This window comes from Penicillium vulpinum (genome assembly GCF_028829585.1).
Source record: "Penicillium vulpinum strain IBT 29486 chromosome Unknown utg000004l_segment0_segment0, whole genome shotgun sequence".
NCBI classification, from domain to species: Eukaryota; Fungi; Ascomycota; class Eurotiomycetes; order Eurotiales; family Aspergillaceae; genus Penicillium; species Penicillium vulpinum.
The window spans coordinates 1,817,556-1,835,051 of NW_026643244.1; the positions used below are offsets into that span (position 1 = coordinate 1,817,556).

Here is a 17,496-nt window from a genome sequence, read left to right on the forward strand (position 1 = left end):
TGATTGGTAACAGGGGATTGCCGAGCCACGGAAAGCCTGCAGGTATAAGTGGAGCGAAAACGAAGTGTAAATTTACATTGTAATCAATATTTCATCCCTTACGCCTAAGTATTTTAAGTATACATGTAGTACTATACATGTATGCAATATATCACACTTGATCCTTTCAGTCCAAACAGTTACATAGTAGCGCCACAATATGTGATCCATGGTCTCTATTTCTAGCATATAATGACTACATATGTTATATGTACGGCACGTGTATATTGTAGGGCATCCCCAGTGTTAAACATATATATTGTGTCCGGCAAATTAGAAGGAAACATTTCCCATTCTTAGGTAACATAACTTACTTGGAATAGCAATTTGATGTTGGGTGTAAGTAGTAGTGAAATATATGCTATTTAACTTTCTATACAGAGTATGGAATACATGTTGCAATTGCATAGCCTTTGTCTAATAGTATAACCATCATTCATTATGTGAGCCTTCAAATTCGTGGCTGAAGTACAAAGTATGTTGTGCAATATATGCGCTGTTAGGATATATGAGGTCAGACTTTGGAGATATATGTGGCTGTGATATTGACAAAGGACTGAATGTGGAACTGTGAATCTCGGGTAGTTAAATGTGATAGGTGGCCGGCCCGACCGGACCTACACCAGAACTCACGTTCTTTGGTTCAACGTGATCATAAGATTTTCCATTAGAATCCATTGGTTGGGCCCGGGTATCTGGCAATTGAATCTGTTGGATGTTCTCCTACCAAAAGTTCGGATTTATGTCGATGACCTCATCTTCGGTCCCTCGCGGCTCAAGGAGGACCCATGGGAGAGTATTGGCCCTAATTAACCATCGAAATAATTAAGTAGTTCCTTTTTCATGCAGCGTTAAAACTATTCTATACCAGGGTGGCGTCTATTACTTTACAATTATACAATTTACCAACATAGTTTTATAACGGCCATAGCTTCGAAGGGTGTGTGATTTATACTTGGCGGTACGGAATGTTAACCTGTCAGACAATTAAAATACAGCCACATACCATGCCAAAACAGCCCGAGTCAACACAGCTCATTGCTGGAAGGCCCACCCACCAGTAAGATTACTCAATTTATGCTAGGACGATCGGTGGAGCACGTGCTGCAAATACAATTTACCATACAATACTAGATAAAGATCCACTTGCCATGGATAACCCTCCTTTAAGAAATTGTAAATTACTAGCCTAACGTATGAAGCTACCTAACCTCCGGCTCATTGTACATCGAGGTGCATAAACACCCCCAATCTTATAAGAGCAAATAACCGAACACCGAACGCCTTTCTCCACCTACATCACCTAGAGTCCAATTAGAGTTGACGTAAGGGGATTCATTCCGCGAGATTTACTATAGCAGTGTAACAGTGAAAGCCACACCGTCATAAGCGAGACGTCTTTTTCACTGATATGACAGGGGAGGACTTGGACGCTAGCTGTGTTGGAAAGGCCACATCTATAGTTGAGTAAAAAAAAACAGAAAAAAAACAGAAAAACAGAAAAAAAAACAAACAATTTGAAGGTGTAACCAACTATGTAGGATCATTAGTTCATTGAAATCAATCGGAAACTGTAACTGTATAGAATATACAACCGATTATTGGTCGATCTAGTGTTGATAGGAGCATCGAGATAGGAGATGCTAAGCCACATAGGAGTACAGAATACCGAATATGTTGTACAATTTATCTAAGGTCAGTTGAGCTGTAGCGCTGATCGGTTACATCATTCGCATGGGGGTACAATCATGAGCTTCTATGTTGTATCCATAGATGTTTTGCATGGAGTACAATACAGGGAGTATGTTGTACGGGCGGTTGGTCAAGCGCCTAGTGCGTAAATGCACGAAGTGTGTAACAAAGTAGGCAAAGTAAGCGGCTGAATTATCCACACTGCTCCGTACTCCGTCAACCAATCCACAAAAAGAAAACAGAATAATCCCCCGAAAAAGAAAGTCAAATGTGTACAAAGTACATCGGAGATCGGCAATATGGGAAGAGGGGTGGATCTACTGGTGCTGAATAGCCAGTCAGGCCAGAAAACGGGCTTGCCACCTTGATCTCAGGCATCCGGGGGCTCTTTGATAAATGAAACCAAATGAAATGCCACGGCACAGCTTACGCAGCTTTGCATTTCCTCTCTCGGGGGGCCATTACTCTCAATGGTACGTGCGTTCCACTTTCTCAACTTAAAATGAATTGAGGTGTTCAACTACAACGTACAAAGCAGTACTTTGTACATGAATGAACTATGTACATCTGTAGTAATCCGTACTTGTACCTTGTACTCCGTATTCTGTCCGCATTTGAGGTTGATCCCGTTGATCCTCTAAATATTCAAAACCCATTGGCTCTTTGCTTAGCCTGCCGCTTGTGTGTCACGTTCACTGTCTCTGTACTCGGAGAAGGATATGCACTCTATGACGATTTCCATATCATTGGCTCTGTTGTTTTCTCCGAGCATTCCAATGTTCACTCCGGGGCCCCGGGCCGACTTGTGAGTCCCGAGAGATTAGTGATATGACCTTTTGCCGTCTTGTCTTTCACTCCATAATAACGTGGAGAATAGTCCTCGTCTGGATTGGCTGACTGCCGTTTCCGTCCAAGGTGAATATGTACCGAAAGACATCATGATAGAAGCTACAAAGTACGGAGAACATCGTACAAAGTACCTACTTTGTATGACGGCTCTGGCCTAGGGTATTGGTTATGGGTGATTTTCCCGGCAAATCTTTTGACCCCATCTCTATAGTGAAAACTCTATTTTTCCAATGTGCAAAAGGCTCCTTGCTTCTTTTCTACTCGAGGCCCTGGATTCAAGGACCCATAGTTCGCACTGGTACGTTGCTTTCTGGTGATATATGTTGTACTTGCTAGAGTTAGGACGTTGCATTGTGTTTTCCAACGTACATATGTATTTATAGTATGTTCGAACCTCAATAGCTAACACGAGGTAAGGTTGCATGTACAAAAAAGTATATGTATTAATAAACAATAAACGATAAACCAAATACATATACTCGGTAGACTTTCCAGAAAAAAAGGGGACATTGGCTGCTATGTACTCCGTATCACCGAGATTATTAGCGTGAGAGGTCAAGTTTGTTAAAGAGGCGGAGGTTGTTCAGTGTTTTCGATCTATCAAAATTTCCGAATATCATGTTGTTTTTGAGGGACGATTTTCACACTAAATTGTGCCTCGAGGACTCTGGCTACGTAATGTAGAAACCTATCTGTTCAGGAGAGTATCCCCCGACCTGTTGATACCTTAGTAGCTAGTCGATTATTTTACGTCTACACGGTTGGCATTGATTTACTCTTTGGATCACTATGCTTGAACATTGATGGTGGTTTATGATATTACTCTATGAACTATCCAACCAATATGAATGATGCTCCCCTTTACAAGATGGTCCGGAAGTGCTGTGTGGCCATCGGCATGCTCAATGATTATCAGTAAGTGTAGTCCCATGCACCCGGGACCTGTATCGACCGCGTCTAAGGTCGAAGAAAATATCACCATGCATACATGCAACCCCAACACCCATGACGCCGATGTGTGACGGGGGAAAAAAAAAGGGAATAAAACAGAAGAAAAGCTATAGACACAAACAAAATCCGACAGAACCTCGTGTATGTAGTGGCCAATGGCCGGTTCTGGACTGCGGAATTGCCTGTTCCCAGATTAGGGATGAAAAGAGAGTAAAGATGCAAGAATATGCAAGGCTCGATGGCCGTTTAGAGATGAATGAATGAGAAGGATGCCCTGCAGTCATTCGCAGTTTGCCATGTTGAACCATGGCTGACTGGGTTTGCGACTAGCTTCAAGGCGTAGACATAAGGACGAGGAGCTAGCTGCGAGAGCTAGAGAAGGAATGTAGTAGATGGCGAATTGCTATCAGTGCTGGATGATCAATGAGAATCCATCAACCCATGATCCACAGGAGCCAGAGATTCCAGCAATCTTGTAGCCTAAAGGAGGTATTAAAGTGTGGCTGTTTCAAGTTGGTTAGCAAGCTTCGAAAATTACGAGAGAATAAAAGAGAAATACATACCCTGAGCCACCGCTGGGATTTCCATAGATACCCGACTTTCTCCCCAGACTAGTGAGAATCTCGATCCCATCAATCCAGAGACCAGCTCGGACATAGAACCCAAGTATAATTTCACCGCGTCGAGTATCGAGGACAAATTCATCACCGCCAGGTTTGCCTCCTCGCTTGCCAAATAGCTGACTGGTCGCGTCCTCGTAGCAGAACTCGATACCATCGAGCGCATAACCATGGTAAACTTTGATCGATGTCAAGAGCTTTGTTTTAATGAAGGCAGATTCCAGTAACAACTGCTCTGGCTCACTGCCTTCCATCGCCGACTGGCCTAATCTGCCGCTTTTGTAACCAGACTGGCTTTTGGGCAATTTGACGAGGGAATTTTTCGATTTAAGATCGCCAATGTTCTCAACACTGTAGCTACCCATTGCACCGGAGCAGACGACTAGACGAATGTTCTTTTTCTTTTCCTTTTCGGTGCCATACACACGTTGACGAAGCTCACTCTCCGTCACGGCAACTTGCCGTGGTAGTCCGTTGGGGCTCGACTCACTGTTCAGGTATTCAATGAAGTTGTGGCAGAGGGTATCACCCTCGGCATATAGTTCCATGAATGCAATCCCCGACGAAGCAGTGAACAGTATCTTGCCATTCTCAACTGGCCAAACCTGGACGCTATCATCCGACGTGGGAGAAGGGTCACTTGGGAGTCTGAAGCTGGGGTGGAACCGGAAGCGTAGCGCATCGAGGCGGTGCCAGCTACACTCGTCGTTGGGCAAACACACCTTCAAGCCTTGAGCTTTTGTGCGAGTGGAGAAAGGCTCTCGGGTCAGGAATGTTCTATTCAAACGCACATAATCGCGAAGCATGACTCCTGACTCCTGATGAGGACATCCGAAGAGATGGCCCACCTCGTGTAGATGAGCACCGATGCCCAGATTTGCTGCTTCCCAGTTGGAGCCCGCCTCGCCGCAGTCATTGGCGACATAGTTCGTATCCGTACGGGTACAGTCTGAGAACGCATCCACGACTTCTTCCAGACACGATGGATAGCTTTGAAGACAATGAGACCCAAACATGGCCATTTTGATATCGTCATCGGACGAACCTAAAGCCGCATGGCCGGTGATCATCTGGGATTCGGTATCCCAGTGAGAGTCAAGGAGGAGAACGGAGACGTATTGCTTCTGGCCGGGCTGAGGCTGGAAATGATTTCGCACCGCTTCTTTAGCAATGGTGAATAATTCGTCTCTCTTCTGAGCTTTATCATTCTGCTGGGCGATGTTGAGATCTCGAAGTTCCGCCACTGTCTTCTCAGTGCGGACTACGTGGATCTTGGCTTCATTCCGCATCTGGCTTTGAGCAAAATCACGACGGCTCAAGCTACCAGACTGCCACTCTTCCTCAAATCGGAAACATCGCCGCCCGAAATTATTGCGGAACATTTGTTCACCGGTGAAGGCCTGCCAGAGATAGGCTGCCATGCGATACTTTCGAATCGCCATTTCCAGCCCGTTTCCTTCGCGCTCGACCCTTTCCGGTACTGCATCGTATGTGCCATCTGAATCTTTCCCCAGGAGTATCACGAGGTGTAATGGCGGGTTGTTGACCAATGGAAGATAGTTGATGCAAATCCAGGAGGAGTGGATGGCGGGGTGTGTGCTGCCTGTGGACAATTTCGGCGAGACAAAGTCAAAGCGAAGGCGATTGGGACCGGGAACTAGATGAACGAGAACTTTAAAATGCGACGCCGTGACGGGCCAGCCGGTCGACGGGAAATTATCTTGGTGGTGATAGACGGTAACGTTTCCGTCCAGCGGATGTTGCCTTGGGTCACCGATTTGACCATAGACGAGTAACACTTTCTGGTTGACCTGCACAATAGTTAGACAATTGGTTTGATTTCACTAGAGAACACCATGTGCCTCCGATTGCTAGGCAAACATACCCATGAATTATCAGCCACAGACACGACTCTTGGCGCATAAGGCGAGACGGGAGCTTGTGATCGGTACACGCCATTGACTGAAGATGAGCTACTGCACTGCCAAGCAATTAGAGTCAGTATCGTCAGTCGTAGGGGAGGAATGCGGATACATACAATAACGCTATTTCGCTGAGAGCTGGTCACCTGAGGCCCCGGTCGCTGTGTAGGGACCACTGGGGTACTGACTGCACTGCTAGTTTCAGATTCATTGAGAGCAGGAAGACTGGGGGTTGAAACGGTAGGTCTGATCGATGACGGTGGAGTGATGGAGTTATGGGAGGAAGTGTCGATCGTGGATGAGGATTTCGCGGAAACCTCCTCCACACTATGAGATGGATTCTTGTGAAAAGTGGCCTTTGATCGACGCCGTAGGTCTTTAAAGAACGGCATGACGAGGTTGAGAGAAGAAAAAAAGACAGAAGCTGCCCAGGTGTTTTTAGAGCGGGTAAATAGTGTCAGGAACAAGTAACCGTTTGCGGTTGACGACGAGTCGCCCCGCAAGTCACCAGATAGGGGGGGGAAAAGGGGATTAAATTATTGAATTTAATGTTAATAGAAGTGTTTTAGAAAGAGAAGAAGAAAAAAAGCTCTACGAACAGAGATTGCCCCCTCTTAGCTCCAAAATAATACTAAGCACTATACTTAGAGCACTTTGGAAAAGAAAAGAGTATTACGTACCCTCAATCTTCGCCTAGGCACTTTTCAGTAATGTTTCAGTGTGGATTCGGATCGCACTAATATTCTTAGCTTAAGATCTTGAGCTCACATACCTTGGCTATGACCAAACCGGTATGCCGATAGATATTGTTTTAGGGCCAAGTTCCCCATAAATTTCCCGACGTTATGCTACATTTTCGGCCTTTGGTTTCGATTTTAGAGCTACGTAGGTGGCTCATCCAAGAGGGTCCCCCAAGGCATTATGGCTAGATACTGCACACCAGCCCAAATACGAATTGAGTTATTTTTCTTCTCACTGTCTGAACATCTAGAATGGCCTATTTTCTCCTATTTTTTTCCTTTTTTTTCGAACCCATGAGGATTTGTCCCATACTATATTGTACATATTAAAAGGACAACAGCATATAAATGCTTCCGGCGATCTAGAGCATACCTCAGAGGAGATACCTCATTCTCCAGTTCAAGTGGATCAAACGCTGTTTGCCGCATGCCTTGTTTCTATGGGGATCCCGGAATTTGACAGGAAAACATCTTTCTTCTTTGAGACTTTAAACTAGTACTCCGTATACTGTACGGAGTACGGAGTATAGAAGAAAGTACTCCGTACCCTATAAGTGGAAGCCAAAGTAAATAGATAGATCCATTTTTGGTACAAATGATCGGAACACAAATTATCAAATTCAGGACAATAAATAATAAAGCAACTAGATAGGGGTTATTGAATTGAACTATATAGAGATAGTTGCATGCGCGTAGTATGTACAAGGCACTCCGTAGGCACTCAGGAATAGTTTAGTTATGATACATAGTTACATATAGTATAGATTTGGAACAAAGCCGAGAGACTCAAGAAAAAATAATAAAAAAATAAGAATTAGAATTAGACAGTGTTTCCTAATGTCTAACTATTCAACATCAGCGAATAGAAATTAATTTCTTTCAGCTTTCTATCCCAATCTGTTCAAGTGCTTCTCCAGGATTGTTCTCGGACTTCCCGCATTTCGCTAATCTCCCACCCTTCCCTCTCGCCCTTGCTCGCCCCCAAAACCCCAACATCGACTCTACATTCGAAAACGTCTTTTCTTTTTGCATTGGGGTGTCTTACTTGTTTTCTGTTGCGTTCCTGATACAATGCCTCTATCACAGCCGGGCTCGGCAGAAAAAACGATCCGCAAAATCGATATCGCCCAGGTAAGAGAGATCAAATAAAAAAAAGAAAAGGCAGATCCCTCGAGATGCAGTCTTGGCTGGTAGCCTAAATACTTGCTACTGCATTTGAATGCTTCCAGATGATCTTCTTGGTGATGTGGCACTGACCCTGGATCCTCTTCGCACAGGTTTCTCTCAGTCTGCAGGATCGATTGGGCCTCGCCAAACTCAAGTACCAACACGGTCGACTGCATGGCTTGAACCCGAACCAGCAGGATGGCCGAGCCGTTCTCGAAAGTGACAAGCCTTCCGACTCTTCATCTGAGTTCTCACGCAGTCGTTGCGAGACTCCCATCACCTCCCCTCCCCTCCAAGCCTCCACCTACTCGAAGGAGCTTCCTCGATCCGCCCGCAACAGACATGCCGTCACCTTCAACTCTCGAGTCATGCAGCCCATGCTGTCTGCCAGTCGAAAGCGTCTGCGGTCTGACTCTGATTCCGAACGTCCTGCCAAGGCACCGCGGGTCTCGTGGAAGAGTTCTTACCGGCTGCCAGAATCCTCCCCTGCCATGAGCCGACACCGTACGAGCCGACGCACACAAGCCCCCTTCATGTCCGAGGCTCCAATCCCGGAGATGTCGTCACCTGTATATCCTGGACCTTCAGAAGAGATCGATCCCGATCTCCCATTGCACAGTTTCCGGGCTATGAGCTCGATCGTAGGCTCCTCCCCTCCACGAACCCCTCCTCCAAAACATATGCGATTGTCCCGCAACAACCAACCACAGAACCATGAGGATGGTGCAGATCTGCTCCTGTACCTCGCCAACTCCCCGACCCCTGCTCGGGTTGCAAGGGGCAACGGAAACCAGGCCTTCCCACCTTCCACCCCTCCCAGTCAGCACGCAGTACTGCCAGGCATGACACCCACGATGGGCGGCGGCATGTTTGCCAACATCAGCACACCGAATCAGCAATTCAATTTCGCTGATTTCGTGAATGTGACCCCTAGCCCGGCACAGCCAACCTGGGGTGGCCGCACCCCAGGTAATCCTGCTCGCACTCCGCTTACCAGCAACAGAAAGCGATTGAACTTTGATGCGCTGGTTCCTCCCGGCAACTCTAGCCCTCGATCTCGGGGCAAAGAAAAGGGGCTAGCGTTACAACTGGGCGGCGAACTGCACCCATGAAACCCAGTGTTTCTCTCTATTTTCTCTTCTCTGTCCATTTTTGCCTTACCTCCCTCTTAAACCCCTTTGACGACTTTCTTATGATCATGTTATGTACACATTGTGTTCATCCCCTATGTAATTGGCTCTATTTCCCCAGTGCAGAGGCTTGCCTCTTTCGAAGACAGACCTGAGTCTCGATTGGGAAGCCCTCTACCTGGACCTGCATCCACCGGCGTTGTCTTTTCATATGCTTTACTATCGTGTCTTGCGTTACCTCTCATTCATCAAGACCATATATGTCTTGCTTTTTCTATGTCATTGTTTGCCCTCGACAATTTCACTTATTTCTTTCTTTCATCCTTCTTTCTTTGCATCCACCATGTCTTCTTTTAGGAGCCTTGGATCCCTGCATGCCTTTGAGACTGACCAATATTTCTGCATGGCTGTCCCTAAGAAGGCGAATTGGAAATATGTTCATTGAGAACATGCATATATACCTCAGACCCTACATGGTCCTTTCACTGGCCCTTTTTATTTCATTGGCTCCGAATACCCACAACCTCAGATACTCCATACTACAACATCTTAATTTGGTTGAGTGTTTCAGCCCACAATATCCCGTATCTCTTGAAAACCAGCTGTTTTCCTTGGACCACGTAGTCAACCGTAGTCAACCCCTCATTTTCACGTCCAATCCGATCGCGTCTTTTCGCGTCACTTTCGCGTTGCATTTTAAGAGGCTTTTTGACAGCCAATCATAGACCTGTTACTGAAAACCAAATGTGATGTCATATGTATAGGGCTTATATGTGCATCCATGCATGTATGTAAATCTGCCTAAGACATAGGTAGATAAGGAAAATTAGAGCGAATAAGAAGTACAGACTATGGAGTATCATATATCCAAACTGATCTACACGGGGCCAAACCCCCCCCAATTATTATTAGCATCACAAAAGAACAAGATTTGAAATAATCTCTCATCTACTCCATTCCCTCTAGATCGACCTCCCCAATTTCCCCAACGCCCTTAATCTCACCAGCCCGCTCCATCTGTTTCCGCCACAGCAACGCCAAGTAATCTGACGAAGTAGCCTCATCAATAGACTTATCTTCACGAACCTTGATAAACCGCGGGAAGCGTAGACTCAACCCGCGCTCATCGCTGACAAGCCCAATAGCAGCCGGGTACGTAGGACTAAGCGTGATATCTGCAAAAGCAGTTTCCCACACCTCACATGGCTCAAACCACACATCTGGTTCGCCGTAGTACTCGACGTAGCTGGGACGCGAGATGACGTTCGTGCTGCCCTGCGCGTACTTTTCCTTGTTTCCTTGGTAGAACTTGTCCGTGAACCCCGACATGCACTTTGTCACGGCTTCCAGAGATCCTGTTTCTGGGTTCCGGACTGCTAGTAGGATCGGGGACCACCATTTCGCTTTTCGGCCTTGCCCATGCCACCCGGCTATCGGGATTAGGTCGAGGGTTTCGGATGATGTGCTATAGTCTTTTTTTACTTTCAGCCAGGATTCCAGGCGTTTGTCTGGTTCGTAGGTTGAGAGGAGGGGCTTGCGTCTGGTGGGCTTTTCTTTAGTTGGTTGTTCGATGGTTGTGGTTGTTTCGTTGGAGAGTTTGTTGTTGACTTGAGTGTTTGCACTGGCCACATTGTCGAGGAGTTTGACCATGATGCCCTCGCACTTGACCTCGATGGCAGATTTAAAAAACTCAAGGACAGACTCCGAATCCGCGGATGTCGCATCTATGCTCTTCACCCAGCCGAAGTGTTTTGGAATCTCTACAAAGAGACTGCGAAGCAGTTCGCGGCGTTCGCGAAAGGGGCGATCTAGTAAAGGCTCGCCGTTGAGATACATGAGGTCGAATGCAAAAAGACAAACATTGACTTTGATGTCGCCGATTTCAACATTCTTTTTTGCACGATTGGTTAAGACCTGGAATGGCTTAAGATCTCCAGTCTCACGGTCCACGGCAACCACTTCTCCCTCCAGGATAAAGCTGGACACGCCTTCCCCTCGTATTTGCGGAACTAGGGAGACAAGATCCGGATATTTCTCTGTCATGAGCTCAAGATGGCGCGAGAAGATAGAAACCTTCCCTTGCTCGTCGCAATGCACCTGCGCACGTTGCCCGTCATACTTGTACTCGCAGCTGAAGTCTCGGCCTTGGACCTTCGTCAACATCTCCGACAGATCGCGCGTGATACTGCCCAGCATCGGCCTTAGTGGAATGTGCATTGAAAGACCACATCTGATCAAAAGCTCTTCTGTGGGCCCGATCTCTAATAAGCAGGGCACCAAGTCATTATAACTAGGATGTCTAGCGTATGAAGCTTTAACAATTTCTTCTGCGTTGCTGTAAATTTCCGCAAGCTCGTCCTTCTTCAAGCGTGCAAGTTGGTGCAGCGGACGAACCTCAAAATCTGCTCCGACTGGCTTGGAATATAAGACGGCTCGCGCGAGAGCAATCAGCATCGTCGTCTTGACTGCGCCAATTCGCAGATTTTGGACCAATGTCCGGACAATGTATCTACTCTCTTCGGCGCCGCGCGCATCCTGTAGAAGCTTCTCGACGATCCTCTGCTTGATTTCTTGACTACCGGGTCCTTTGCTAGTGGCGATTTTCTTCAGTGACTGGTATACTCCCTTGATTCTTAACGGCTTCGGCTTCACCAGAGTAAACGATTGTCGTTTTTTGGCTTCGAATGCAACATCTCCTGCATCGCCGTGCTTATCATATAGGGTCTTGAGTCCTTGGTTATTGAGGCCGTATATCTTTTTTAGTGCTTTGGAGATAGAAGAACCTCCCAGGCCTAGCTCTAGTTCTTCGTATGGAGGTGATATGGAATTGGTTGCTAGCCACACAGCAGGCAGGATACTCGATGGGTCCCCTTCGATCAGAACCCGAAGAAAGTTGACCAGCGTATCAACAATCTTTATTCGACTAGTCGTCGCATTCGCCAGAATAAAGGCTCTTGTTAATAAAGCGTAGGAAGCATCTCCGCCTTCGGTTGCCCAATGCGACTGCAATTCAGCCGCGTATTGACTAGCATCGAAGGTTTGGGGGCTTTGGTCAAGGGGAATAGCAAGGGATATTGTATCCTCCGTCCCAGCTGATGACTGTAGTGAGAGAGTGCTCTTCTTTGGTATCACTGGCGCTACTGGGGGTGAGACAGGCGAGTCTAAAGTAGATGGAGCTGGGTTGGTCTGCAGATTAAATTGCGTATCTTCGATAGGAGTGCTGGTATTCTCCTGCTCATTCCACTCGGCCTGTAGCTTGCGCGCAAGAGCTTCATCGGAGAGAGTTTGCTCAGTGACATCGGGGACGTTTAGATTGGATTGTTCAGTGGCCTGTCCTTTAAAGAACGACGTAATACTGCGCGTTGGTTGCGATGAATCTCCATTTCTTTTCCGTTTCTTGGCTGGACTAGACATTATTCAAGGTGTTGATAGTGTGGAAGCTCATGGTTGCCACTGCGGAAGACGTCAGTCCAAAAGGCGGAGATCAACATTCGCGACACCTTGCGCTTCCGCAGTCAAGTTTCCTCCCTTCAACCATGGCGTCCCTCGCGGAATTATCTTCGCATGAGCGGACTCGGGTCGAAGATTATTTAAATGACAAAATTCAGGTTTCTGCCGATCTGGAGAGTTTAGATTCGCTGCTATCCAGTCTACGCGCGCAACAGGAGCTTCAGCGGAAGCAGGTACCACCCCTCACACCGATCTTCTCTCTAAACACTACTGATACAAACTTGTGAAATAGTTAGCAGAAGCCAGCGAAGCGCTCTCAAATGCGACAAAAGCCTCCAACGACCATGCCGAAGCTACTCGAAAGCAAGCTGAGGCGTTCACCGCGGAGCAAGCGGACATCGACCGACGATTAATGGCCATCACACAATCCGAAACTAGCGATGAGGCAGTACGGAGTCTGGAAAAGAGCATGGAGAAGCTCCAGCGACTTGAATTATCCAAGGGATACGTGGAGTTGCTCAAGGAAGCCGAGGAATTGAGGTAATGCCACATTCACCAATCGTGAGGGGCTGGATACTGAGACAAAAATACAGCAAGCAAGCTTTGGCAGACATTGCCTCCGAACCACGCGCCGCTTTGAAACCGTATGCCCGACTACGAACCATCGTTGGACTACTGAAGGATGCCCAACCTGCTGCCGAGGGAGCGGCCCCCCATCTTGTCGACTACACAGAAAAACTAGCCTCTGCATTGAGGCGGCAGATGAAGAAATACTTTAGTGACCGGCTGCAGAAGACGCTGGAAGAAATGAAATGGCCAACGAGACAACTGAATCTTACCGACGAGCTCTTGGCCCGGTGGAGGCAAGATGTTGAACTGTTGATCGACCTGCAACTACCGTATGATCACCACCTTCATGCCTGAATGCATATTCTAACAATTTTCCTCTTAGTGAACTTCCAAGTCGTGATGCACTGGCTTCCGGGCTAAATTTCGAGTCACCAGTCCTGTTCCCATTAGAGGTTATGGTGCATCATCTGGATCTCCGATTCAAATATCACTTTAGTGGAGACAAGCCAACGAACCGACTGGATAAGGTAATGTCACCCTATGTCTACGCAGAAATATAAGTCTAACTTGGGTTCTAGCCTGAATATTTCCTCTCGCACATAATGGACCTTGTCAATCAATTCGGCGGATTTTTCGTCTCTTATATGCAGCCCATCTTCGATGAAAGGGCCGAAGCAGTCGGTCCGAGTCTGGAATGGAACTTTTACAATGCATCGCACAGTTACATTACTGCATTGCTTCCTATGCTGAAAGAGAAGATCAGCTTGTTCCTCCCTCAAATCTCAGACTACCCTCAATTGCTCAGCCACTTCATTCATGAACTGATGAACTTTGATAATGAGATCCGAGAAACATGGAACTATATGCCAGATCCATATGCGGACGACAATTGGAAGGGCATGACCTGGGAAGTGTTGACCAGACAGGGCTGGTATGATCGATGGCTTCAGGTTGAGAAGGACTTTGCGCTGGCGCGATACAAAGATATCATCGACACCGCGGACAGCGGAGAAATCGATTACGATGGCATGGAACCCACTGCAACGAAACCAACAAAGGCTGCGATTCGCGTGAATGATCTTCTCGAAACTATAACCGAGCGCTACCAGCCTCTGTCATCTTTTAGTCAGAAGTTGCGGTTTCTCATCGACATTCAAATCGCGATTTTCGACCAGTTCCATGAGCGTCTCTATTCTGCACTAGAGGCCTACCTCGCAATGACATCGACGATTGGACGCACTGTACAGGGAGCTGGCGGGCAAGCTAGTGTCGAGGGTGTCGCCGGGCTGGAGCGGCTTTGCAGGGTATTCGGAAGTGCCGAATACCTCGAAAAGAAGATGGAGGATTGGAGCAATGATGTGTTCTTCGTTGAGCTCTGGTCCGAGCTTCAGGATCGGGTTCGACAAAACCGAGACAGCGGTCGCAACGTAGCTGGTACTATGTCTGTCGCAGAGGTAGCGTCGCGTACCTCACCCGCAGTCACCAACAACAACGGCGCCCAAACTGCAACCTCATCCGATGGCGCTCTTTTCGATGAGACGGCATCTGCTTACCGCCGTCTCCGACTTCGCTCGGAAGCTATCATCACATCAACCTTGTCCTCTAATATCATCGCTGCTCTGAAACCCTATTCTCGCGTATCCACATGGGCAACGCTGTCAACCCCATCTGCTACAGCGACAGCATCTTCCCTCTCACCCACTTCCGATCTCGCCCATGCAATGCGGATCTTGTCCACGCAGCTCTCCTTCCTCTCTCGCGCACTGGGAACTGTGCCTCTACGACGAGTCTCCCGCCAGCTCCTGTTGTCTGTCCAAAGCTATATCTGGGACAGCATCCTGACCAAACACACCTTTTCTGAGACTGGAGCGGCACAGCTTGCCAGCGATGTCGACCATCTCTGTCACGTTGTTGATTCTGCACTCGGCGCAGCTAGCTCTGCGGGCATCTCATTCCGAACCATCAAAAAGCTCAGCGAGGGACTGCGTATACTTTGCTTGAGTACGGCCGAGCAAGAAGACGTCCCTGCAAAGGAGGACCCGGCTTTAAGGCTATGGGATGTGGAGAAGAGGCTGTTTAGGGATAATGAGAGTGCACGGAGTGTGCTTGCTGAATTGGAGATAGACTCTCTATCGGAAGCTGAGGCTCGGTCCGTGTTGGAACGTAGGGTCGAGATTGGCAGTTGATGGCTTTGATATCATTCTATACCCAAGCCATTCTCTTTGCACGGAATTTATTACTATTTCTCAGAGTAGGTATAGTTCGAAACTATGCCGACTGCTCTACACACTCCACATTTGAGCTCCGAGATATTGGCTCATCTTGTTCTTAGGGTGTCAAATTGATACACACAGCCTTATATATTCCACCAGATCTCCTATATGTCGTATCCCGTCTCTCGTGTCCATAAACTCTACCCTATATGTGCAAGTAAATCAAAAGAAATCAAATCACGCACCTGCTCAAGCGCGATGGACAACAGGTCCGTGTCCACGCTCACCAAGCCGCTTGTGCGGAACGGCCGGGTTGCTCGCCTTCAAAGACTCAATGATGCCAGGACCGACCTCTTCGATGGCACGGACAAGCGAATCGACCGTCTCCTTTGTTGTCTGAACATTCACCACACACCTGAAGAACTTTCCATTCCCAGCGGCATCCTCATCCCCACTGGGAGGCGCAAAGTCCACCATGAAGCCCTTGGGTACGATCGCATGCGTCACCTGCTCAGTAACCTTGCTGTTATTCTTCGCGCGCTGTGTCTCATTCGAGACCAGGCCGCGCGGGTAGACAAACTTCTTGCCTGGGGCGTAGTAAAAGCACACCTGCAGACAAGGCGGGGGATTTTCGCTAATAAGAACGAAATCGGGATGTTGCTCGATGGTGTTGGCCAAGTGCGCAGCGATATCGCATGCTGAATCGATCTGCTGTTGATATCCCTCGGTTCCGTAGTATGTCCAGCCCAAAAACAGCTTGAGGGAATCAGCACGTCGACCACATTGGAGAGTGAGGTCTGCCAGGTCCCACACTTCCGGTGAGTCGACTTCCAACTCGGATTCTTTGTTTGCATCGCCGTTGGCAGCGGTCTCATCTTCTTCGTTATGGAATAGATATCCCGCAGGAAGAGTGTTGGCCTTGTGGAACTGGCGCATATCCGATGCTAGCAGGTATGAACAGGTGACAGGAACGCCGATCATTTTGTGCGGGTTGATGGCGATACTGTTTGCTTTCTCTGCGCCGGCTAGCTTATGCTTCTGGCGCTGGGAGAAAACGAACGAGCCACCCCAGGATCCGTCGATGTGGAACCACATGTTGTATTTGCGGCAAATGGCTGCGATTTCGTCGAAGGGGTCGAAAGAGCCCAAGACAGTTGTGCCTGCAGTGGCATTAACATAGAAAGGCGTCCGGCCTTCGCTCTGCGCCTTCTGCACGAGTTTCTCGAGCTCGGCTGGGATCATGCGGCCGACCTTATCAATAGGAACGGGCCAGACGGCACTGCTACCGAAGCCGAGCATCTGAGCCGCCTTTTCTACGCTGTAATGCCCGTGCGCGCTCGTGAAGAGCACAAACTTGTACCCGCCGTTCCCGTCTGTTTTGGTGCTCGGGTAGAGGTTGTTGCGCGCAATGACAATGGAGGTGGTGTTCGATGCGGATCCGCCTTGCACGGAAATACCTCCTGCACGTGGACCGTTCAGCCCGAAGAGGTTCGCCAACCGCTGGCCAGTATATTTCTCAATGACAGTCAGCGCAGGCGACACCTGGTAGACGTGTACGTTGGTGTTCAAGGTAGCGAGGATGAGCTCTGCTGCCACGCCGGGCGCATTGGTTGACGCATACAGCTTGTCCAAAAACCCCTGGTGCCAGGTGTTGACCGAGTATTGCAAGACCTTTTGCAATACCTCAATGAGACCTTCCTGCTTGGTGCCTTTCTCTGGGATCTCGAGCTGAAGGATATCCCGCAGCTCTTCGGGCTTCTTATAATCTACCAACGAAGTCCCCGCCAGTCCAGTGTGTCCATTGGTGCCATTCTTCTGTGCCGAGGTCCCGCGGGGATCCTCGTCTGCGGATCGGATAAAGGGGATGAGAAGGTCTTCCACTGCTTTCAGAAGCTAAGCAGAGTGGTGATGTTGGTATTAGAACATTGATCAAAGAATGCCGCGGGGTGCAGATCATTGCGATATGGAGTTGACTCACACTTTGCACTTCATCAGCGCGGCTGGGCTGCGCAATGCCTGACATTTATACAGATTCTCACGTTCTGGTATTTTGAAATGCAATAAGAGATATGATTGAGTCTATGCAGAAGAAATGGGAAAAAAAGAAGACAGTAGGCGCAATTGGAAGGGAAAAAAGTTCACCATGCGGCGAT

The 17,496-nt window shown here is 48.0% G+C and overlaps 5 protein-coding genes across 5 annotated transcripts; 2 read left to right on the forward strand and 3 right to left on the reverse strand.

The window, feature by feature from the left end:
- Positions 1 to 3,937: 3,937 nt before the first annotated feature.
- N7479_009240 (zinc metalloproteinase family protein) lies at positions 3,938 to 6,465 on the reverse strand (the record flags this gene model as incomplete). Its single annotated transcript, XM_057256933.1, has 4 exons — positions 3,938 to 4,034; positions 4,095 to 5,962; positions 6,037 to 6,132; positions 6,190 to 6,465. 4 exons carry the CDS (start codon positions 6,463 to 6,465, stop codon positions 3,938 to 3,940), a joined length of 2,337 nt encoding a protein of 778 aa, XP_057104391.1.
- A 1,419-nt stretch (positions 6,466 to 7,884) lies between these two features.
- Positions 7,885 to 9,092, forward strand: N7479_009241 (uncharacterized protein; the record flags this gene model as incomplete). The annotated part of the gene is made up of 2 exons (XM_057256934.1): positions 7,885 to 7,944; positions 8,091 to 9,092. The coding sequence occupies 2 exons, from the start codon at positions 7,885 to 7,887 to the stop codon at positions 9,090 to 9,092; spliced, it is 1,062 nt and encodes a 353-aa protein (XP_057104392.1).
- Positions 9,093 to 10,058: 966 nt separating this feature from the next.
- N7479_009242 (putative DNA ligase I) lies at positions 10,059 to 12,524 on the reverse strand (the record flags this gene model as incomplete). The annotated part of the gene is made up of 1 exon (XM_057256935.1): positions 10,059 to 12,524. The coding sequence occupies one exon, from the start codon at positions 12,522 to 12,524 to the stop codon at positions 10,059 to 10,061; it is 2,466 nt and encodes an 821-aa protein (XP_057104393.1).
- Positions 12,525 to 12,646: 122 nt separating this feature from the next.
- N7479_009243 (RINT-1 family protein) lies at positions 12,647 to 15,316 on the forward strand (the record flags this gene model as incomplete). Its single annotated transcript, XM_057256936.1, has 5 exons — positions 12,647 to 12,793; positions 12,853 to 13,100; positions 13,154 to 13,459; positions 13,513 to 13,657; positions 13,709 to 15,316. The coding sequence occupies 5 exons, from the start codon at positions 12,647 to 12,649 to the stop codon at positions 15,314 to 15,316; spliced, it is 2,454 nt and encodes an 817-aa protein (XP_057104394.1).
- Positions 15,317 to 15,592: 276 nt separating this feature from the next.
- N7479_009244 (pyridoxal phosphate-dependent decarboxylase family protein) lies at positions 15,593 to 17,366 on the reverse strand (the record flags this gene model as incomplete). Its single annotated transcript, XM_057256937.1, has 2 exons — positions 15,593 to 17,236; positions 17,322 to 17,366. The coding sequence occupies 2 exons, from the start codon at positions 17,364 to 17,366 to the stop codon at positions 15,593 to 15,595; spliced, it is 1,689 nt and encodes a 562-aa protein (XP_057104395.1).
- Between the last annotated feature and the right edge of the window lie 130 nt (positions 17,367 to 17,496).